We start from the raw sequence: 24,799 nt of genomic DNA on the forward strand, positions 1-24,799 counted from the left end.
GCCTATTTTTCTGAGCATAGCACCTCGTTTATTACAAAGTGTGATTTCCCAGTAAAGTTATTTTTAAATCTGGCAATGCGGTTGCATTCACGAGATGTTAATCTATAATTCTTTGAATGACAATATTATATTTTACCAATGTTTTCGAATAGTAATTTTGTAAATTGTAGCGCTGATTCACCGGAAGCATTTGAGGGAAAATATTTTCTGAACGTCAGGCGCCGATGTAAAATGCTGTTTTTATATATAAATATGAACTTTATCGAACAAACAATGCATGTATTGTGTAACATGATGTCCTAGGAGTGTCATCTGATGAAGATTGTCAAAGGTTAGTGCTGCATTTAGCTGTGTTTTGGGTATTTGTGATGCATGCTAGTTGCTTTGAAAATGGCAGTGTGATTATTTTTGGCAGGGTACTCTCCTAACATAATCTACTGTTTTGCTTTTGCTGTAAAGCCTTTTTGAAATCGAACAACGTGGTTCGATTCAGGAGAGGTGTATCTATAAAACGGTGTAAAATAGTCATATGTTTGAGAAATTGAAGTTATAGCATTTATGAGGTATTTGTATTTCGCGCGACGCGATTCCACTGGCTGTTGACTAGGGTGGGACACAAACGTCCCACGGTTCCCAGACAGGTTAAGGCACATTCGATACACACAGCACACTGCGCAGGCAAGGTGGCTTGACCTCATCTTTCTCTGTTCTCCTCACACATACACGCACGCACGCACACACAAACGGCTAGTCTACAGTCTTGGCCTGATCCTCGTTGGACTTCTTCAGAATGGTGAGAAGGTTCTGAGACATGAAGTAGGGTCTCTCTGCAGTTCCGTCATTGCGTTCCAGGTCTTCCACTGGAAAATCAATGAATTGATGAGACAACAATAAGAGAACCAACCATTGTCAAACTCAACATCTCTTCAGGTAAAACAGTATCCTATTCCTAACAACATAAAGGGCCGGTTTCCCAGACACCGTCTAAGGTTAATCCTGTACTGAAAAGCATGCATTGATGAAAGTGCTTGTATAGTTCAGGACTAAACTTATTAAGTCTGTATCTGGGAAACTGTACCAAAGTGAATAGAAACTCACCATTGTGTCATTCTCCCACTGTCTTATCATCATTCAATATGATTACCTTTGTCATTTACATGCAAAAAAAACTATATATTGATCAATACAACAAACTTTAATCAACAGCAGCATCCAACAGAAGCAAACTGAGTGGAATGTATGATATATAAGTAAAATACTACACCAGCTAACATGTTTACAATGTGACACACACTGACAGAAACAGATAGAAAACATTGGCAGAAGGTTGCAAGGTAAGTTTTGATAAAGCACTCAATATGCAATGTTACTGAAACACCATGCAGCACAGAGATGGGAAGAAGAGAGAGAGAGCAAGAGAGAGAGACAGAAAGAGAGACAGATAAAGAGCGAGACAGAAAGAGAGACAGATCGAGAGAAAGAAGAAAACAAAGGCAAATAGGGTCAGTAAACATTGAACAGGGTTTGCAGGGTCGAATACATTAGGCCATGCAGCGGAAAACGCTTAAAAACATTTTGCAACGGAAAACAAAAACAAGTTCAGGTACGCCTCATAATAAGGCTGGAATGGAGTAAATGGAATGGCATCAAACACATGGAACCCATGTTTTCGATGTATTTGATACCATTCCACTGATTCCGCTCCAGCTATTACCAAGAGCCTGTCCTCCCCAATTAAGGTGCCACCAACCTCCTGTGATTAATACGACCCAGATCTGAGAGGTTAAAACGATTGCATCACAGAAACACAATCACAGCAGTTAAGCCAGTTCGAAATTCCAAGGCAAGTAGTTTGTGGAATATCACTACAATACATTGAGTCCAAAAACGTGTTCTTGGCTGGAGGGAGCATCTATATAATTGATACAGAACTTAAGAAGCAAAATAAATAATTACATACAGATGTAATAAGACATAATAAGCATACTAATTAATAAATACATACATACTGTACATACACATTGATTCCATTGGAAATCACATTGTCATATCAAAGGATATCAAAGGATTTACCATTTGGTGTCAGCTGGTATCAATGTAAACATTGTTCATTTTCACCGTTAGTTGAAGTTTTGTTTTGATTGACTGTAAACATTGTAATAGTGAATTCATAGTGCATTCATTACTCATTAATGATATTAAGACAATTAAATATTCATAATAACAATTGTAGTAGTCAGGCACAGGTTCAGCACTCACAGATCTACAGATCCTCAAGATAAAAAACCATCACTGTCTAAACCCAAACCAACACAATAAATTAATAATCAATAAATAAACATAATATTTTCAAGCTACAGAGATGCACTTGGTTTTTGATCAGCCTTTTACAACCACAGGACCTTGTTAAAACCATCTACCTTTACGTTAAAATAAACCTTATGTGTGAATACAATACATTACACTGTGAAAAGTCTTGCATTTAAAAGCTGGTCATACATTTAACTGGTTCAAATCACACAGTCGTTAGCATAGAATTACATATTACGTCGTTAGTAACAGGTACTGTATACGGGCTCCATACGGCACATGTTATATATGAGTAGGGCCAGGAGCATTTCCTGACCTAGTTATGAGGTTTACCAAGCTTCACGTCTCCATGACAACGTAAACTACTACTCCTGGGGTGTAGAAGGAGGGTCTTTAGGCTCCGCCTCTTGAGGTTTCTTTTCCTCCGTCTCTTCCTTTTTAGGTTCTGTCGGCTGGTGATCCTTCTCTTCAGGCTTGTCCTCCTTTGATCCCTTTTCTTCCACTCCTTCCTCCTCTTCTGGTCCCTTCTCTTCCTTCTCCTCCTTCACTTCAGATTTCTCCTCTTGTGGTTCTTCCACTTCCACCGCTTCGGTCTTCTCCTTCAGAGGTTGCTCCTCTTCGTTGGCCTGCATGAACACATCTTGGCGTTTCAGTTGTATCTCTCCATCTTGTTCTTTCAGCGGTACTTCCTCCTCCAGGCGAACTTCGTCCATCAGTGTAGGTTCACTTGGGTCAGCGCCTGGCTGTTCCGTACCATCTTTGTTGTCCTCTTCCTCCGCCATTTTAGTTTTGGAGAGAATCTCGTGAAGCTCCGGAGACATGAAGTAAGGCCTTTCTGGAGAGCCGTCGTTTCTCTCCAGGTCTTCGCCTTCGTTGTGTGTGTGTGTTTCATGTGTATTATGGGGTTATGTTTGTTCGGGTTAGTGGGAAAAAAAAGAACAGAAGCAAAAAGTGCAGAATAAGAAATAGTGAAGTGTGGAATAAGGAGGGAAGAGACAAAGAGAAGAAAAAGTCAGAAACATGGCAGGCAAAAGAGGAATCTCAGGTAAAAAGAGCATTTCAGATTTGGAAAGTTGCGTGAGTGACTAAAGAGCATACCAATAAAATAGGATATTACTCACAGAAGCAGAGGAAGAGTGTGTCCACACACATAGCGTACACACTGAAGAATCCATGGGCAATCAGGTAGGATCCCACCACCACCGTCTAGGAAGAGAGAAACAGGCACACACACAGTGTTGGAATAAATACAAACAACACTTACAGACACTCTAAGGTAGTATTTCTCAGCCTTGGGTCAGTAGACCGGCCCTGGGATAATGTTGACCAGTTTCAATGTAAGGCTCCTATGAATAAGTATGACCCTTAGCTTACCAATCCCTAGCACAAAAAAACATTGAGAAACATGGCTTGAAGTAACAGTATAAGAGTTCATTCAAGCCTGTCTCTCACCAGAATGGGAACCCAGTAGTAGTTGAGAGAGGGGGCAGTCTGCTCCACAGCCTTAATCCTCCCAGAGAAGAAGAAGAAAGAACAGATTCCTAGCAAGAGAAGAAGAGATGCATATTATTAGGATATGAGGGCTCACTGAAAGGTATCACAGATGGTGGGAAACTGTACAAGGTGTAAATAAAGTCTCTGCTTGTGTTTCTGAGGATCACTTACCCACAATTCCAACGATGAGGAGCTTCCCCAAAAACAATAGGAAGTCAGTCACTTTGTCCAAGACAGCCACCCTGAGAAGCCAACAGAGAAATGAATCATAAGAGACAGAAAACTAAAGAGATACATGAATACTGTATATATGAATGGAGAAGAGAAGTTGTTAAAGATGCTATTGCTCTTCAGAAAAGGTCCCAGAGACTGGGGTTTGAGAAGGAGTTGTGAAGGGTTTATGGAGGGTTTATGAAGGGCGTCTCAGTAGTCAACAACAATCACCTGATTATATTTCTCATGAGGAGGAAGAAGGCATCTCTGGCTGAGGTACAGAAGCTTTTGCCATATATTGCCACCTAGGGGAAACATGTGGTGTTACATACAGTGTCAATTCACACTGTCTTCAATTCACACAGTTCACACTGTCGTCAATTCACACAGTTCACACTGTCTTCAATTCACACAGTTCACACTGTCTTCAATTCACACAGTTCACACTGCCTTCAATTCACACTGTCTTCAATTCACACAGTTCACACTGTCGTCAATTCACACAGTTCACACTGTCTTCAATTCACACAGTTCACACTGTCTTCAATTCACACAGTTCACACTGCCTTCAATTCACACAGTTCACACTGCCTTCAATTCACACTGTCTTCAATTCACACAGTTCACACTGTCTTCAGTTCACACTGTCTTCAATTCACACAGTTCACACTGCCTTCAATTCACACAGTTCACACTGCCTTCAATTCACACAGTTCACACTGCCTTCAATTCACACAGTCTTTAATATACAAAGAACTTACATTCGCACAGTTAGGTTGATGAACTCACCATGATGTAGGCGTTTCTGTTGAGGAACTTGATGAATTTCTCCAGGCACCAGAAGCAGCACTTCAGGCAGCTGAGCAGGAACTTGGCAAAGCGATTCTGGGCAGCTAGTGGGGTACATAACAACAAACAGGAGATAATGACATCTGTTCCTGTTCATTTAGATAACAACCATCTATTCAAATGTAATAATTAGTAGTGACATTTTTTGGTCCATTTCCCACTGTATGATGTCAATGAGGAAGTATCCCAGTTATTCACGTCTGAGAATGGAACAGGATATGTGAGAACACCACCTCACCTTTCAGCTTCTGGTCCAGGTACTCCAGCAGAACCCTGATGACCTGAACCAGAGACAGGATGAGGGAGCCAAAGGCCAGGGAGCCTGTATGGTATCTTGACAGGGGGAAGAAGGTAAAAGATTATGTCCAAATTATTGGTCTCTCACTAACTCTCCATGTAACTCTTTCTTTCTTTCTTTCTTTCTTTCTTTCTTTCTTTCTTTCTTTCTTTCTTTCTTTCTTTCTTTCTTTCTTTCTTTCTTTCTCTCTCACTCACACCTCCCCTACCCACTTTCTTTCTTTCTTTCTTTCTTTCTTTCTTTCTTTCTTTCTTTCTTTCTTTCTTTCTTTCTTTCTTTCTTTCTTTCTTTCTTTCTCTCTCTCTCTCTCTCTCTCACTCACTCACTCACACCTCCCCTACCCACATGCACCCAACCCCCCCCCGCCCATCCCACACACTATCCCTCCTACCTGAGGGCTCGACCAAGTGAGGAGCAGATGGGATTGGCTGGGATGTCGTCAGGCTTCTTGAAGGCCCAGTAGTAGGATGCGAAGGCTCCAGCCAGGGTCACCTGACCTAGCGCCGTCACAAAGTTAGCACACCAGAAGAAGAGGAACACGTTGTAGAACTGGAACATGATGAGGTATTTATGGTAGTAGGTCTCGCCTCCGTAGAAGGCAAACAGGCACTCGGCGTCCGGGCACTGGGCTGTGATGTTGGTGGTGTTGAACGTCTGAGGAAAGAGGGGAAATCTCTGTGATATTAGCACTTCTGCTGGTATTAAAGGAGTAGTCCACTTATATTCAATAAATGAGGGAAAAAAAACTGTTTTTGAACACTATATACAGATAGAATAGAAAGAACATATTAAAGTTCACAAAAAATAAGCCTGATATGTAAACAGGCAGATATGGAAGAACAGAGACATCTTGTGGCTCACCTCGGGTTTGCAGGTGTCTCTGGAGTACTCACACTCAGTGGTGTTGAACACTTTGTACACCTGTTCATTGGAGGTGGACAGGAAGCTGGGAAAGGCAGTCAAGGAGGTTCCATCACTAAGGAAGTAGATACTGAGACATGTCATACAGACGTGACCATCTGCATGGAAACTTTCTTGATACATTTAGTTTCTGCAGCGATGACTTGTGGAGGAGTCGTCCCAGTTATTTTCCTTGACGGTCTCAGTCTGTCCACATTTCAATCTGCACGGTTCCCTTCACCATCTATAGCGATCTAGACTAGCGCTACAACAAAACCTATAACTAAAAGTCATCTAGTACATCTCACACCATTACAAGGACCGTTACAGGAGCACTTCTTTCCCTGGACAGACATGTAAACATGAATAACATGATTGACAGCTGAAGGATACACAGCGGTGATGGCCCAGTAGGCTATGACCAGGGCCAGCAGGGCAAAGGTCAACAGAGGGTAGAGCAGTGATGACATCACATGGCCAACAGCCCTGCTGGCCTCCTTGATGAGGGCGATGGCGATGAGGACTCTCTTCCTGAGGAAGATGAGCAGCAGGATGACAACCACCTCCACGATGGACAGGATGATCACTGACGGAGGAGCGGAGCGCAGTTAGAGTCTTTGTGTGTGTGTGTGTGTGTGTGTGTGTGTGTGTGTGTCTCAACTTGAGTTGAATGTGTTGATGTGAGAGAGCGAGCGCGGGAGAGAGAGAGAGTGGGAGAAAGAGTATAGAGAGGGAGATTTGAAATCCAAATTTGAAATCCTTATTCAAGGTTTCAAAGACCTCTCTGATGAAAATAGGCTACCCGTCCTGTTGGGGGAGGACGCAGAGAGCTGTGGGTTGGCAGCGCACTACATTGCTACCTGCCATAACATGAGGGACAGTGTCTGACAGACCAACCAACCTGCAAATGTCCTCTATGCTTATTGTTATTGTTCATTGTATGGTTATTTTGACCCTTGATTATTGTTGTTACTGTTGTCCTGTTGACTATATTGATTATTATTATTTTAATTATGTTAACATTGTAAATCTCCAAAGTAAGCTTTGGAAATATGTACATCATCACATCATGCCAAGAAAGCAAATTCAAATGAATTGAGAGAGAAAGAAAAAGTGAGAGCGGAAGAGAGAGAAAAATAAATAGAGAGGGAGAGAGGGAGAGAAAGAGAGACAGAGAAAGAGAGAAAGAGGGAGAATGAGTGCATGTACTCACTGAAAGCCAGCCAGGTCTGTCTGATCTGCAGGTAAACAGAGAAGTCTGTCTGCAGTCCCAGATCCCGGATCGTGACGTCAGAACCCGGCTCTCCCTTCAGGTTGCGGTACTCCATGGCACAATGGAAGATCCCTAAACATTTTAAAGGTAAGAGTCAGCGAAATGACGTTGCACGAGCAGCACTGCAGTTATTGCGATGAGCAAGATGAAATACTTCGCTCTCACACAGTGACACAGAGTATCTGGACATGTGTACGGGGTTTGCTTCACACTGTTACAGACTGGTAGCCATGGGACCAAATCAGCTGAGAAGTTTAGCCTCGCACTTCAACGCTCTTAGTTGTTGCGGATATTGACCCACTGTGCTGTTTACTTAGTGCACCTACTTCATATCACTGAGCCTACCTCTAACATTTCTTAATGGCTAACTTGATAAAGCACAATGTTGATATTATTCTTTTGAATGTTACTTTAAATAGTTAAAACAACAGTGTGTTTTCAGTTAGATAGGTTTCAGGAAAGGGGAATATAATACCATATCCGATGACCAGTATCACCATGACGATCATGATCCAGATCATGATCCCGGCCAGGTAGCGCAGGAGGACGATGAAGATGAGACTGACCACCATGGCTATTACCAGACCACTGCAGGAGAGACAGGAAATAACATTCACATTCACAGAACCCCCCCCCCACTATCACCAGACCACTGGAGGAGAGACAGGAAATAACATTCACATTCACAGAACCCCCCCCCCCACTATCACCAGACCACTGGAGGAATACAGATAATAATATTCAAATTCACAGAACTTCGTTGTTGCTGTGAGGGAACATTTATATCTATGGGGAAATGTTGGCTCAGCATTACATTATTGGGATAATAGGGGTAACTGGCCTATAGAGTGTGCAACTTTCTTTATTGTCTTGTGTCATGAGTGTGTTTACCAAGGAGAGACACTCACATCAGTATCCAGTACCAGGACACAGTGTAGTCCTCAAAGATCCTCATGGCTACCTGGCGAGCCTCAACCACCACATTGGACTTCCTGTAAGAACAACAAGTCCACTTAATACTTTGCTAACAATTGACAGACAGACAGGTGGGTGGACAGACAGACAGACAGACGGACAGACAGATTAAAAGGATGGTTGGTAGGTTGATTGATTAATTCATACAGTACCAGTCAAAAGTTTGGACACACCTACTCATTCAAGAGTTTTTCTTTATTTTGACTATTTTCTACATTGTAGAATAACAGTGAAGACATCAAAACTATGAAATAACACATATGGAATCATGTAGTAACCAAAAAAGTGTTTTCAAAGTAGCCACCCTTTGCCTTGATGACAGCTTTGCACACTATTGGCATTCTCTCAACCAGCTTCATGAGGTAGTCACCTGGAATGTATTTCAATGAACAGGTGTGCCTAGTTAAAAGTTAATTTGTGGAATTTCTTTCCTTCTTAATACATTTGAACCAATCAGTTGTGTTGTGACAAGATAGGGGTGGTATACAGAAGACTAAGTCCATATTATGGCAAGAACAGCTTAAATAAGCAAAGTGAAACGACAGTTCATCATTATTTTAAGACATGAAGGTCAGTCAATCAGGAACATTTCAAGAACTTTGAAAGTTTCTTCAAGTGTAGTTGCAAAAACCATCAAGCGCTATGATGAAACTGACTCTCATGTGGACCGCCACAGGAAAGGAAGACTCAGAGTTACCTCTGCTGCAGAGGATAAGTTCATTAGAGTTAACTGCACCTCAGATTGCAGCCCAAATAAATGCTTCACAGAGTTCAAGTAACAGACACATCTCAACATAAACTGTTCAGAGGAGACTGCGTGAATCAGGCTGTCATAGTCGAATTGCTGCAAAGAAACCACTTCTAAAAGACACCAATAATAAGAAGCGGCTTGCTTGGGCCAAGAAATGCGAGCAATAGACATTAGACCAGAGGAAATCTGTCCTTTGGTCTGATAAGTCCAAATTTGAGGTTTTTGGTTCCAAACTCCGTGTCTTTGTGAGACGCAGAGTAGGTGAACGGATGATCTCCGCATGTGTGGTTCCCACCGCGAAGCATGGAGGAGTGAGGGTGTGCTTTGCTGGTGACACTGTCAGTGATTTATTTAGAATTCAAGGCACACTTATCCAGCATGGCTACCATAGCCTTCTGCAGCGATACACCATCCTATCTGGTTTGCGCTTAGTGGGACTATCGTTTGTTTTTCAACAGGACAATGTCCCAATACACCTCCGACTGTGTAAGGGCTATTTGACCAAGGAGAGTGATGGAGTGCTGCATCAGATGACCTGGCCTCCACAATCACCCCACCTCAACCCAATTGAGATGGTTTGGGATGAATTGGACCGCATAGTTAAGGAAAAGCAGCCAACAAATGCTCAGCATATGTGGGAACTCCTTCAAGACTGTTGTAAAAGCATTGCAGGTGAAGCTGGTTAAGAAAATGCCAAGAGTGTGCAAAGCTGTCCTCAAAGCAAAGGGTGGCGACTTTGAAGAATCTAATTTGTTTAACACTTTGTTGTCTACTACATGATTCCATATGTGTTATTTCATAGTTTTTATGTCTTCACTATTATTCTACAATGTAGAAAATAGTAAAAATAAAGAATAACCCTTGAATGAGTAGGTGTGTCCAAACTTTTGACTGGTACTGTATATTGACGGTGATTCAGGTTGAGGCATGAGGACTCACTTTGAAGCGTCCAGAAAATCCGTGGCGTTCACCTTCTCTCCCTCCCCGTTGTCAAAAATAGTCTCGTTGCCAATGACGACCACACCACCTTTCATGGTACTGAGAGCTGGGAGGCACCGACGAGTGACTGGAGGGAGAGGAGATCAAAAATCACTAACTGTGTGGTCACTATACATTTACTAAGTTTTTATAAAAACACAAACGCGTGTGCGCACGCTCCACCCACACACACACACACACACACACACACACACACACACACACACACACACACACACACACACACACACACACACACACACACACACACACACACACACACACACACACACACACACACACACACACACACACACACACACACACACACCCATGGCTCGTGAGAAGACTTACATGGTTTGCTGGACATGAGCATCGAAGGACACAGGCCATCCCTCAGGATCTCGGGAGCACTCTGCGAAACACAACAAAATCACCCTTAGTTACACATTATTTCCCTAACTACCTACTTTGCCACTGCAAATGTATCTCCTCTGTCACCCACCATTTTGGAGAAGTCCACTCCTTCCTTGCAGAACTGCTTGTAGTACTCCTGCTCTCCTTTGTTCAGGTAGGCTTTCAGCAACGTCATGTGTTTGGTAGGACAGCTTTCCACACATAACTGAGTGGTGGGGCACTGGAACTCCAGCAGGGTCAGGGGACTGGCACACTTCAGGATGTTGAAGTAGAACAGGAGAGGTTTCTTCCTGTTAGAGACAGTTACAGTTGAAGTCGGAAGTTTACCTACACCTTAGCCAAATACATTTAAACTCAGTTTTTCACAATTCCTGACATTTAATCCCAGTAACAATTCCCTGTCTTAGGTCAGTTAGGATCACCACTTTATTTTAAGAATATGAAATGTCAGAATAGTAGTAGAAAGAATGATTTATTTCAGCTTTTATTTCTTTCATCACATTCCCAATGGGTCAGAAGTTTACATAAACTCAAATAGTATTTGGTAGCATTGCCTTTAAATTGTTTAACTTGGGTCAAACATTTTGGGTAGCCTTCCACAAGCTTCCCACAATAAGTTAGGTGAATTTTGGCCCATTGCTCCAGACAGAGCTGGCGTAACTGAGTCAGGTCTGTAGGCCTCCTTGCTCGCACACGATTTTTCAGTTCTGCCCGCAAATTTTCTATGGGATTGAGGTCAGGGCTTTGTGATGGCCACTCCAATACCTTGACTTTGTTGTCCTTAAGCCATTTTGCCACAACTTTGGAAGAATGCTTGGGGTCATTGTCCATTTGGAAGACCAATTTGCGACCAAGCTTTAACTTCCTGACTGATGTCTTGAGATGTTGCGTCAATATATCCACATAATTTTTCTTCCTCATGATGCCATCTATTTTGTGAAGTGCATCAGTCCCTCCTGCAGCAAAGCACCTTGTGAAGATGCTGGAGGAAATAGGTACAAAAGTATCTATATCCACAGTAAAACGAGTCCTATATCGACATAACCTGAAAGGCCGCTCAGCAAGGAAGAAGCCACTGCTCCAAAACTGCCATAAAAAAGCCAGACTACGGTTTGCAACTACACATGGGGACAAAGATCGTACTTTTTGGAGAAATGTCCTCTGGTCTGATGAAACAAAAATAGAACTGTTTGGCCATAATGACCATCGTTATGTTTGGAGGAAAAAGGGGGACGCTTGCAAGCTGAAGAACACCATCTCAACCGTGAAGCACGGGGGTGGCATCATCATGTTGTGGGGATGCTTTGCTGCAGGAGCGACTGGTGCACTTCACAAAATAGATGGCATCATGAGGGAGAAAAATTATGTGGATATATTGAAGCAACATCTCAAGAAATCAGTCAGGAAGTTAAAGCTTGGTCGCAAATGGGTCTTCCAAATGGACAATGACCCCAAGAATACTTCCAAAGTTGTGGCAAAATGGCTTAAGGACAACAAAGTCAAGGTATTGGAGTGGCCATCACAAAGCCCTGACCTCAATCCTATAGAAAATTAGCGGGCAGAACTGAAAAATCGTGTGCGAGCAAGGAGGCCTACAGACCTGACTCAGTTACACCAGCTCTGTCAGGAGGAATGGGCCAAAATTCACCTAACTTACTGTGGGAAGCTTGTGGAAGGCTACCCGAAACGTTTGACCCAAGTTAAACAATTTAAAGGCAATGCTACCAAATACTAATTGAGTGTATGTAAACTTCTGATCCACTGGGAATGTGATGAAAGAAATAAAAGCTGAAATAAATCATTTTCTCTACTATTATTCTGACATTTCACATTCTTAAAATAAAGTGGTGATCCTAACTGACCTAAGACAGGGAATTTTTACTAGGATTAAATGTCATGAATTGTGAAAAACTGAGTTTAAATGTATTTGGCTAAGGTGTATGTAAACTTCCGACTTCAACTGTAGTAGTTCATATGTAGAGACAGTTATATAGTAGTTCATATGTAGAGACAGTTATTTAGTAGTTCATATGTAGAGACAGTTATTTAGTAGTTCATATGTAGAGACAGTTATTTAGTAGTTCATATGTAGAGACAGTTATATAGTAGTTCATATGTAGAGACAGTTATTTAGTAGTTAATATGTAGAGACAGTTATTTAGTAGTTCATATGTAGAGACAGTTATTTAGTAGTTCATATGTAGAGACAGTTATTTAGTAGTTCATATGTAGACAGTTATTTAGTAGTTAATATGTAGAGACATTTATTTAGTAGTTAATATGTAGAGACAGTTATTTAGTAGTTAATATGTAGAGACAGTTATTTAGTAGTTAATATGTAGAGACAGTTATTTAGTAGTTCATATGTAGAGACAGTTATATAGTAGTTCATATGTAGAGACAGTTATATAGTAGTTCATATGTAGAGACAGTTATATAGTAGTTCATATGTAGAGACAGTTATTTAGTAGTTAATATGTAGAGACAGTTATTTAGTAGTTAATATGTAGAGACAGTTATTTAGTAGTTAATATGTAGAGACAGTTATTTAGTAGTTAATATGTAGAGACAGTTATTTAGTAGTTCATATGTAGAGACAGTTATATAGTAGTTCATATGTAGAGACAGTTATATAGTAGTTCATATGTAGAGACAGTTATATAGTAGTTCATATGTAGAGACAGTTATTTAGTAGTTAATATGTAGAGACAGTTATTTAGTAGTTAATATGTAGAGACAGTTATTTAGTAGTTCACATGTACAGGAAGTACATATACAGCAGCTATAATACATCCTTCAGGACGTTCTTTTTTATCTTCACACAGCAGGGTGTTACAGGCTCACCACAGAGCATCAGGATGATACCACAAAAGACATATTAACACAAAGAGACAGATAATATCTTGACATGTGAATGGACAAGAGGAATTCTAAAGGATCAGTACTGAAGAGAGATGTTCAAAGGCAGAATAAATAGGGGAGTAATGGAAGGGGCTTACTCCAGGGGGGTCCCGGCCTGGCCACAGAACTGTCCTCTGCTGTCAGTCGGGTAGATAACCTTCCTGGGGTCCCCCTGAGACCAGGCTGGAGTAAGAGGAAGTACAACAACACTGTAGTTCAGATACTGTCCAGTTATCATAACGACACACAATGGAATAGAATCACTTCAAATAGAATAGAATATCACTTTACTGTGTCTTGTTAGGGCCTTGTGTTTTGGTTAATCATGTCACATGACCTGGAATTTAAACTTTATTTAAAGCTTTTTCATCAAACTGTCCCCTTTTCTTTTTATGTCAGACGGCCCAGCACCATCCTCAGACAATTGCTTACATTTTTGGTCAAATTTCCATTTCTGGAAAAGGCTTAAAATAAAAGCTAAAATACAGGTCATGTGACATGATTAACCAAAACACAGGGCCTGAGAACTGATGTAATGGCCAGTAATCGTGTAGTTGTGGAGACACTGACCCAGGATCCCCACAGCAAAGTATCCCAGTATGGCCAAGATGAAGAGAATACAGCAGAACACATCTGTGCAGCCCCTGGCAACCACAAGAGCAGAGAGGGAGAGAGAGAGATGGTTCGACTGCTATGTTTTGACGTTGAGCTTTATTGAGCTTTACGATGTGGGTAATTGGTAGAGTGAGGATTGGCTGTCAGAGCTGATAATGAGATGATTACCTGTTGTGGATGGGCCCTTTGAAGGTAGGGTCAAACCTCCGTGCTTCACCTGTGAACAAGCAAACAGAGAAAGTTTAATATGTTTATTTACATTTATACACAGACGTGTGTCTGTCTGTGTGTGTGTGTGTGTGTGTGTGTTTATATCTGTGTATCAGTATATCTGTACGTGTGTGTACACATTAACAAAGCTGAGACGTATTTTCCATAACAAAAGGATTCTCCCGCAAGACTGACATGCCTAGCAACCCACAAAATGGCTCCCCGGTGACTCAGAGCTCCCGGTGGACATTCTTAGGCGCCATAGTAACACTATGGTAACACCTCAGAGACTAGGCAGGCGCCACATCAGACAGCGCATCTACTCAATTCACCATAGTCTGGTAGCAGAGCAAGACAATTATAATGTTGTGTATACAGTCTGAATGGTCCTGATACAATGTATTTTACATAACATCTAGAAACTAACACAAAAAGCTCAATCATCCAATAATATTTTTAGTTCTTAGTGACTTACAGTACTGTGCACACATTGCACACATTGTCGTTCTTTCCCCCCCGTGGAAATCAAACCCACAACCCTGGCGTTGCCAACGCCATGCTCTACTAACTGAGCCACACAGTTCCACAATACGCAAATGATGTGGGGCAACATTGTATTTCCTGTTTTGCATCTAAGATCTTGATCCTTATCCTGTTATGACATATGGCCATGTGTCTGGTTAATGAACGTGTCACATTCTTTTCTGAACATAGAGCACAGTGTGACTGAGAACATTGTTGCAGCTTCTTGTGGACATGATATACTGTTCTGTCAACGTGAGATATAACGGTGAGGCTTTTCATCCTGCTCAACGAAAAAATAGGAAACACCCCTTTTCTTCGGATGGCAGAACAATTAGTTTGACTGTACAGTATCTAAGAACATTATTGTATGAGTGTTGGAAATCCCATTGTACACAACGGCTGCAATGTGATGACACACTGTAACCTACACTCTTAGAAAAAAGGGTTCCAAAATGGTTCTTCGGCTGTCCCCATAGGAGAACCCTTTTTGGTTCCAGGTAGAACCCTTTTTGGTTCTAAGAGTGTACACTATTTCACTGTGTCATCAGATCACACACGTTGCAACCATTGAACACCCAGTGTCCCACAGAATAAACCATATTGGTTTATAAACAAAAGTGAGTTGGCTCAGTCTCAACCACATTCATTTACTGTCTTTAATTACAGTCCATAATGTTCCGTTCAAAACATAAACAACGCCACAGACAACAACTGAAAAGGCTACTCCCATCATGCCCTCAATCAGTGAGAAGTGAAAGAAACAACAGGCACAACAAAAACCGTTACACCGCTGTCCTGAATATTTACAATACCTTTATTCTTTGCCATTCTCACTCCTCAGTCACTCCTTTTCTGTCTTTTTCATCAACAGGTTGGCTGTATTCATGTGTTGTGTTGCGTTGCCTATATTTCTTTCAGTACGCTTTACTGCGTTAAGTGTGTCTCGACTCTAGACCACCACCTTAGACCTCACTTCCTTCTTCCTGTGTATTGCAAAATAAAGAACGAGTCAAATCTTGTATCTCGCAGAGTTCTGCCTTCCTTTACCGTTACGCTCCCTCCTTTCCCTCGCTCTCTTCATTTCTCCCTCTCTTTGCCTCTTTTACTGGGCTCTTATCATGGGAATGGGTGGCACACAGGAGGGTTGGAGAGGAGGGAGAGAGAGGTAACAGTGTTTTTCTTTTCCCTCGGCGGGATTACTTAACCTTTTTCACTCCTAAAATGACTTTGGTGAGTACACCCTAATTGAGTGGATTTTAAAAGCTGTACAGGACTTGCATCTATCCTAAAATAGATGGGTGTGGATGCAAAAGTCCGGGTGACTAGAAACGAAGCTAAACATCTATCACTGTCATCTAGGTCAAGTATGTAAGACACTGATATAATATGATCATTCGTAAAACTCAACTGCAGTTCCTTTCCAATTCTGGGGATAGCAACAGGCTATGCACCTAACTGGGTCGACTGCAAACACCCAGTATGTGGTGCACTGTGCATGACTTAGTTAGGTCTAGTGGTTCATACAGAATGTTCCTTCAAATAACATATGCAACCTTATATCTGTAAAAAGCCTACAGGAAGAGGATCCTTCATATGATTCGGTAGTTCTCTCGCTAGCCAGCGATGATGGGACTTGATGGGACTTCTCTGAACTGTCTAACTTCTTGTTTCAAAGTTAAGACGTATTTTCTAACTTTCACTCCTCTGATTGCCTTCACAACCGTGCTGAAAGTATCTATAACTAGACTACATATGATTTACAAACAACTGATTAACTATCAAATATATGATCTATAAGTCTATAAATGAGTTTTCAACAAAACACTGGCAATGTTTGTAGTCTACCCAGCATTTTCTTTTGTACTGTATTGTATTTTAATGTGTATTTTAATGTGTATTTTATAGTGCATTAGACAGGGCGCATTTGGAAAAGAGAGCTCTCAATATGTCTTCCCTGTCGAAATAAAGGTTCAATCAAAAATGAAAATGCAGCCTGCATAGACCACCATACATATCTCAGACGGACTGTTCTGGAAGGATGATACGCCCTCCTACATGTTCTCCCTGGTCTGGCCATGACACCTTCCCGCCTCCAAGGCCATGTGATAGACAGACAGCATGGTATAGACAACACTGACTAGTGTGTATTGACAGATTTCAGTCTGACAATGGGACATCGAGTGGGAGTGCTGTTTGTGCTGTCTTGTCCATTGTCATGGCATGACAATGACGTAAGCAATAAAGTTCAAACAGATCTGAGGCCAGCCTAGCAGAAGCTTTTATCCAAAACGCCCAGTTCAGTGAGTCTTTTCACTAGGGTGACCCCAGTGGGAATCGAACCCACGACCCTGACGTTGCTGGCGCAATGCCCTTACCAGCTGAGACACACAGTGCTGTCATGATGGACATGTTCCACTTCCAGACCCAGTGGGACTATTGAATGTCCACTACCTAGACACTCTTAATGGGGTTGTGGTCTAGTGATCTAATGGTTTAGTGTCTGCTGGTCTGTTGTGGTCTAGCACACAGAGACAGGGCCTCACCGCCACGGCTGGATGGTCATCATAGCAGTAGCTGCAGATAGGTGGTGGAGAAAGAAGCCTCTCGTTCCAATGCTACTCAAAAACATTGCATTTGAATGTGGATATGAATCTTGTATATTGATGAGTTATTACTAATTCCATGTGTCTGTACAGGAATAGGTTGGAAGGACTTGGCTAATAACACAGGCTACTATAGTGGCAGGTAGCCTAGTGGTTAAATTGTTGGGCCAGTATCAAAAGGTCACTGGTTCTAATACCTCAGCAGACAAGGTGACAAATATGTTGATGTGCCCTTGAGCAATGCACTTAAACTTAATTTGCTCCAGTGGAGCTGTACTACTATGGCTGACCAGGTAAAACAACACATTTCACTGCACCTATCTGGTGTAGGTGACAATTCAACAACAACAGTACATCATATTGATGTGTATATGGAATAGGTCATGGTGTAGTTTATACTGCACAACTCGACTGCTTCCAGAGTAAACTTTTCTTTGGCAGTAGCCTGAGAGAAGCCATCCTGAGACTGAAGGGGGGGACGTGTCCAATTCCCTTTTCTGAAACTTGCCGCTCGTTGCCAAATAAATCCAGCCCAAATCCCGCCTGCCGCTCCCCTCTCATTCCCCTACGATCACACTAAGCAACTCTGTCTAACAGTTTTGCTGTGACCTGACAGCCAGAGACAGCATGACAAAGGATCATTGTGAAACAACACACTCACTCATATGCTGTGTGTGTGTGTGTGTGTGTGTGTGTGTGTGTGTGTGTGTGTGTGTGTGTGTGTGTGTGTGTGTGTGTGTGTGTGTGTGTGTGTGTGTGTGCGCCACTTGAGTTCATGAGTTGACTCAGTGCCCCTAGACTCAGTGTGATGAGTGGGTCTGGGTACATCAGACACTCAGCAGCAGGCCTGTGCATGCTGCTACCGCCGGGTGCTTTAGACTAGACAAGACATCCAGCCGGCACACTGGCCCACTCATACACAGTCAGAGTATATTCATATAGACAGACAACATGGCAGGAAACTAGCCTGGTCCCTGGGCTGTTTAGTCTGTTTTGCTGTCTACAGGTTGTTGGCAAAACAGCACAAAGAGACATGATACCAGGGCCTGTATGTGTCTCACAGTACTGCTGATCTAGGATCAGTTTCAATACTCCTACCTCCTAGATCAGCACTCCTACCCCATAGATCAGCACTCCTTCCCCTAGATCAGCACTCCTACCCCCTAGATCAACACTCCTACCCCCTAGATCAGCACTCCTTCCCTTAGATCAGCACTCCTTCCCTTAGATCAGCACTCCTACCTCCTAGATCAGCACTCCTTCCCCTAGATCAGCACTCCTTCCCCTAGATCAGCACTCCTACCCCCTAGATCAGCACTCCTACCCCCTAGATCAGCACTCCTACCCCCTAGATCAGCACTCCTTCCCCTAGATCAGCACTCCTTCCTCCTAGATCAGCACTCCTTCCCTAGATCAGCACTCCTTCCCCTAGATCAGCACTCCTTCCCTTAGATCAGCACTCCTTCCCTAGATCAGCACTCCTTCCCTAGATCAGCACTCCTTCCCCTAGATCAGCACTCCTTCCCCTAGATCAGCACTCCTTCCCTTAGATCAGCACTCCTTCCCCCTAGATCAGCACTCCTTCCCTTAGATCAGCACTCCTTCCCCTAGATCAGCACTCCTTCCCCTAGATCAGCACTCCTTCCCCTAGATCAGCACTCCTTCCCCTAGATCAGCACTCCTTCCCCTAGATCAGCACTCCTTCCCCTTAGATCAGCACTCCTACCTCCTAGATCAGCACTCCTTCCCCCTAGATCAGCACTCCTTCCCCTAGATCAGCACTCCTTCCCTTAGATCAGCACTCCTACCTCCTAGATCAGCACTCCTTCCCTTAGATCAGCACTCCTACCTCCTAGATCAGCACTCCTTCCCTAGATCAGCACTCCTTCCCTTAGATCAGCACTCCTTCCCTAGATCAGCACTCCTTCCCCTAGATCAGCACTCCTTCCCCTAGATCAGCACTCCTTCCCCTAGATCAGCACTCCTTCCCCTAGATCAGCACTCCTTCCCCTAGATCAGCACTCCTTCCCTTAGATCAGCACTCCTTTCCTTAGATCAGCACTCCTTCCCTAGATCAGCACTCCTTCCCCTAGATCAGCACTCCTTCCCCTAGATCAGCACTCCTTCCCCTAGATCAGCACTCCTTCCCTTAGATCAGCACTCCTTCCCTTAGATCAGCACTCCTTCCCTTAGATCAACACTCCTACCCCTTAGATCAGCACTCCTTCCCTAGATCAGCACTCCTTCCCCTAGATCAGCACTCCTTCCCTTAGATCAGCACTCCTTCCCCTAGATCAGCACTCCTACCTCCCTAGATCAGCACTCCTACCTCCTAGATCAGCACTCCTACCTCCTAGATCAGCACTCCTACCTCCTAGATCAGCACTCCTACCTCCTAGATCAGCACTCCTTCCCCTAGATCAGCACTCCTACCTCCTAGATCAGCACTCCTACCTCCTAGATCAGCACTCCTTCCCTTAGATCAGCACTCCTACCTCCTAGATCAGCACTCCTACCTACTAGATCAGCACTCCTACCTCCTAGATCAGCACTCCTACCTCCTAGATCAGCACTCCTACCTCCTAGATCAGCACTCCTTCCCCTAGATCAGCACTCCTTCCCCTAGATCAGCACTCCTACCTCCTAGATCAGCACTCCTACCTCCTAGATCAGCACTCCTTCCCCTAGATCAGCACTCCTACCTCCTAGATCAGCACTCCTTCCCCTAGATCAGCACTCCTTCCCCTAGATCAGCACTCCTTCCCCTAGATCAGCACTCCTTCCCCTAGATCAGCACTCCTACCCCCTAGATCAGCACTCCTACCCCCTAGATCAGCACTCCTTCCCCCTAGATCAGCACTCCTACCTCCTAGATCAGCACTCCTATCCCCTAGATCAGCACTCCTTCCCCCTAGATCAGCACTCCTTCCCCTAGATCAGCACTCCTTCCCCTAGATCAGCACTCCTTCCCCTAGATCAGCACTCCTTCCCCTAGATCAGCACTCCTACCTCCTAGATCAGCACTCCTACCTCCTAGATCAGCACTCCTACCTCCTAGATCAGCACTCCTACCTCCTAGATCAGCACTCCTTCCCTAGATCAGCACTCCTGCCCCTAGATCAGCACTCCTACCTCCTAGATCAGCACTCCTACCTCCTAGATCAGCACTCCTACCTCCTAGATCAGCACTCATACTCTGAGACCCTTTATGAATACAGGCCCTGGCTAGCAGAAAACTGGGATCCAGGCTTTTACGCTCTATAGGTACCTGAAACATTGGTTTAAAGGCCTTCCGTTTAGTTTATGACCTTTCTGGCTGATGTGTGATGTGGGGGCAGGGAGCTGACTGAGGACAAGGCCTGTTTACATGGCAACAGGAAAGTCACACGGATACTGTACTGACATCAGTGGCTCCTTAGATAAACCATAGAGCAGGGATCATCAACTAGATTCAGGACAATTTTTTCTTGAGCGGATGGTCGGTGGGCCGGAACATAGTTACAAATCATTTGTAGATTGCAAATTGACTGCAAGAAGCCCAAACAGATCGTAACATAATAATTTCAAACCTTGCTTACATTTGTATACGATCATGTCTCTCTATTATGCGTGGGAATACTTTGTAACAGATTTCCAAAATTAAAATCACTTGGAGCTGATTTTCTAGTGTTTTTACAGTCTTATGTCCACCAATGAAAATTCCAACAAAATATGATGATTATTCAAATACATTTTTGTTTGGCTCAGATAACTTGGGGGGCCAAATAAAATCACCTGCCAGTTGGGGAACCCTGCCATAGAGAATGTCAACTATTGTCCGTCTCTCACTCCCTTTCTTACAAACTAGTCATACTGGATGGATATCAGTGAATCCAATTTAACATGACTTAGATTACATTGGAATTAATGACTGTAAGTCGCTTTGGACAAAAGTGTCTGTTAAATGGCATATATTATATATATTATTACAAACCTAGGCCTCTATCTTCATCATAATATGACTAGGGTGGGGCCTAAATGCTGAATTACCGACAACGTATTGTAAGCCTGCTATGTTGGTAATCAGTTGAGGTTTGAAGTGTAGGTCTATTCTAACATGTGATGACATTGACTGGAGGGATTAAGGCAAGATAAACAGGATGGAGGACCTCGATGACTCAACAGATCTTATGAACAACAACTCAACCCAAAGTACAACCACCATTTGGAAGTACAACTGCAGCGAAGGACAGGCTGACTATCAGTCTACCTCTTGAGAGACATGTGACATGCCACGCAATGAGTGACGTTTGATAAAGTCGTTATGGCAAAACTTAAATAAAACAGTGTTAATGATGCACCATAGCGGAGGGCCAATTGCTTCCGCTGCGGTGGTGTGTGTGTGTGTGTGTGTGTGTGTGTGTGTGTGTGTGTGTGTGTGTGTGTAATAACCATATGGCATTCTAGATATCACCACATGGGTGTTGTCACACAAACAACTTCTGTGAGAGAGCAGACTGAGCCAACCTCACAGTTATACATTTTAAAATTGTACCGTTATTTAACTAGGCAAGTCAGTTAAGAACAAATTCTTATTTACAATGACAGCCTACCAGGGAATAGTGGGTTAACTGCCTTGTTCAGGGGCAGAACATCAGATTTTTACCTTGTGAGCTCGGCAACCTTTCGGTTACTGGCCCAACACTCTAACCACTAGGCTCCCTGCCGCCCAAGCTGTCAACACACATTCATTGTATTGATTATTCTGTTATAGAAATGAATTGGTAATGAAATATACATTGCCTGCAAGGCAACATTTGACTAATAGCTTTGTCTAATATACTTGTTCAAGTCAAATGGAAAAAGGCTGTAGAATAGACTAACCGACTTTGATATCTGATTCTTCTGATTCCAATTAGTGGGAACAATGGACCGTGTGGGAGACATCAAGGCCTAGGCCATAGGGGGTTATTAATTTCCATATGATCAGTGTACATAATAGGGCAACAATGAATATCACTTAGTCCTTAAATTGAACATAAACAGCACATTTCTTGAGAGATGTAGGCTGGTGCAGCACAGCTGCAAGCCTTTGATAAATGCAGGATTGTTTCTTTGTAAAGGGTATTTTTAATGGGAACCGTAAACTATTATTCTGCACACTGATTAGGATGATGTTGTTGCGATTTAAATCTGTTTGGGAGTGTGCCACACGCGGCCGGTCCCCACCCATCATTCACGAGTCATTGTTTCCATTTTTTTCCACCCACACCCCTTTTTTTAAATAACGGTGCGAAGAAAGGGAACATTTCTTACCATATTTCGAGTCCGGAGTCGGATTCTTCTCGTTTAGCTCCATGGTTGAATACTTGGGTGTTCTCGCTGCTGGCTGCTGATCCAATTCTGGACAGTTACCATGGAAATGTCGAAGAAAAAAAACATCAATAACACAGTGAGCGATTCCCTATTCGCCGTCAAAACCGAACGTACTGTGGCAAGACCATCCCAAATCATGATACATTCCATACCACGAGAGAGAGAGAGACAGTGGCCAATCAGATATAAAAACTAACAACTGACAGCTTGCTCGGCCAATTAAATAACCCTGAAGGCCGGACCAAAACTATTTATTTCTTGCTGCCACTTCAAAGGAATGTGAAGAAGGGTTGTGCTGCCAGACACTATGAATAGCCTATTTTAATTTAAAAATCATTAGGCAAAATTATTCTTTACAACATGCAAATCAAATGTAGAGACTGTAAGTTGTTTAAACTTAAAGGAAATCTCTCACAGCTTTGAGTGGAAAAATTCACTTGATATCAACAAAATTGAAAAGAATGCAAAAAGTAAAAAGGTGCATGCAGTGAAGAGAGGAAGAAAGAGAGCACTTGTGTTAAAATAACAGAGTTGGAGAGAGAGAGAGAGAGAGAGAGAGAGAGAGAGAGAGGAAATACTGGATGGGGTCTGAGGCTTTTGGCCTAAAGAGCAGGAACCTAGACTTCACCAAAGAAATCAGAAATATAGACATTGTCATCCTGCAAGAAACATGGTATAAAGGAGATGGACCGACTGGTTGGCCTCTAGGTGTTACACGGGGAAGAGACTCAGGGGGTATGCTCATTTGGTATAGATCATACTTAACCCACTCCATTGAATTAATCAGGATTAATTTGGGGCGGCAGGTAGCCTAGTGGTTAGAGTGTTGGACCAGTAACCGAAAGGTTGCAAGATTGAATCCCCGAGCTGACAAGGTAAAAATCTGTAGTTCTGCCCCTGAACCTTGGCAGTTAACCCACTGTTCCTAGGCCATCATTGTAAATAAGAACTTGATCTTAACTGACTTGCCAAGGTAAACAATGTGAAAAAAAATATATATCATTGAGTTAATACAGCCACATACAAACATGGTCTATTTTTTGTTTTCTTGAGTAAGGAAGCTCCAAAATGACAGTGTTTCAGCCTAGCTAAGTGCTTTCTGTGGTGGTGGGTCAAGCCAACAGAAAATACGGAGCTTTAAATATTGAAGAGAAATTATAGATAAAACGTATCGGTGCTCATCGGCCATTGGACATAAACATTACACAACAAGTTGGAAATCGTAAGTTCAACAATGAGTGGTTTGGAAGGAATCAGTGACAGTGGCTGTGTGGTCCCAAATCTGGGATTTTCCTAATTTAAAATTATAAACATTCAACATTGGCAATGCTGTCAATGAAGTGTGATTTGTGCCACGCTCAAAACAACTGTTAACTCGTAACTGCAAAAACTTGACTTCAGTGAGTTCAAGACAACTGGGAAGTCGGGAATAAACGAGCTCCGGAAAAGTTATCAACGGTCATCCAACTCGGAATTGTAAATCTGTCCTCTTTCTAGAGCTACCTGAAAATCAATGACGTCATCATATTTCGACCAAGTTTTTTTCAGAGTTCCCAGATGTTTTGAAAGCACCATAAATCCAGAGAATGACAAACTTTGATATCAACATTTGACCATGAAGGACCGCCGCTCCACCTTCCTGTTCAAGTGAGCACAGCACAACAAGGTGTGTCCAAAAATGTATTGTATGCTGCTGCATAGATTATGTACTATGCCAGGGAGTAGCTAAGAAAGTAATACCAAGTGTATGTTGTGTAGTAAGATGTGCCTCACCCTAATAATTTGGTCTATTTACCCCTCTTAATTTCGCCTACTGTTCTGACTTGGTGGTGCACATGTAGCCTATAGCCTGTTTAAGAGAAAGGTTTTAGAGAATATTGTAAGAGCTTTCATTGTGTGTTTATATGCCCCCTTTATTTATTATATGGTTCTGACTTGGTGTACAGGGAGAACACTGTAAGAACAGCCCATGTTCTGAATTCTGTCGCTGTACATTTCAAAAGTGCTTAAAAAAATGTATATTGACTACGTCCATCCTAGCTCACTCATTGATGTTTTAATCAAAATTATGGATTGCCTTTTATCCGCTTGTCGTCCCCTTATGCCACAGTTTGTACATGTACACATTTGTT

General features: G+C 42.7%; 1 protein-coding gene across 4 annotated transcripts; it reads right to left on the reverse strand.

The window, feature by feature from the left end:
• Nucleotides 1–447: 447 nt before the first annotated feature.
• Nucleotides 448–22,856, reverse strand: LOC106564572 (choline transporter-like protein 2). Of its 4 annotated transcripts, none has more exons than XM_014130716.2 (21): nt 22,608–22,815; nt 15,522–15,692; nt 14,143–14,191; nt 13,930–14,003; nt 13,458–13,542; nt 10,547–10,748; nt 10,396–10,456; nt 10,003–10,129; nt 8,246–8,329; nt 7,813–7,925; nt 7,278–7,409; nt 6,458–6,650; nt 6,026–6,110; nt 5,556–5,818; nt 5,105–5,199; nt 4,807–4,910; nt 4,249–4,322; nt 3,976–4,046; nt 3,763–3,851; nt 3,432–3,516; nt 448–860 (listed from the first exon to the last, which is right to left on the reverse strand). In XM_014130716.2, exons 2-21 carry the CDS (start codon nt 15,535–15,537, stop codon nt 748–750), a joined length of 2,115 nt encoding a protein of 704 aa, XP_013986191.1. In that variant the 5' UTR covers nt 15,538–15,692; nt 22,608–22,815; the 3' UTR covers nt 448–747. The 4 variants fall into 4 exon arrangements, with proteins under 4 accessions (XP_013986191.1, XP_045547069.1, XP_045547068.1 ...); XM_045691112.1 differs by lacking the exon at nt 448–860 and adding an exon at nt 1,177–3,178 and having other exon boundaries at nt 22,608–22,818; XM_045691113.1 differs by lacking the exon at nt 15,522–15,692 and having other exon boundaries at nt 22,608–22,856.
• Nucleotides 22,857–24,799: the final 1,943 nt, after the last annotated feature.

This window comes from Salmo salar, chromosome ssa12 (genome assembly GCF_905237065.1).
Source record: "Salmo salar chromosome ssa12, Ssal_v3.1, whole genome shotgun sequence".
NCBI classification, from domain to species: domain Eukaryota; kingdom Metazoa; phylum Chordata; class Actinopteri; order Salmoniformes; family Salmonidae; genus Salmo; species Salmo salar.

Excerpts from the sequence above, each read along its gene's own strand:
- LOC106564572 (XM_045691111.1), bottom strand. The coding sequence starts at position 22,650 with ATGGAGCTAAACGAGAAGAATCCGACTCCGGACTCGAAATATG. Across the intron at positions 10,130-10,395 it reads GCTCATGTCCAGCAAACCAT|TCACTCGTCGGTGCCTCCCA; the intron begins GTAAGTCTTCTC and ends CTCTCCCTCCAG. Across the intron at positions 6,651-7,277 it reads ACAGACCTGGCTGGCTTTCA|TGATCATCCTGTCCATCGTG; the intron begins GTGAGTACATGC and ends CTCCTCCGTCAG.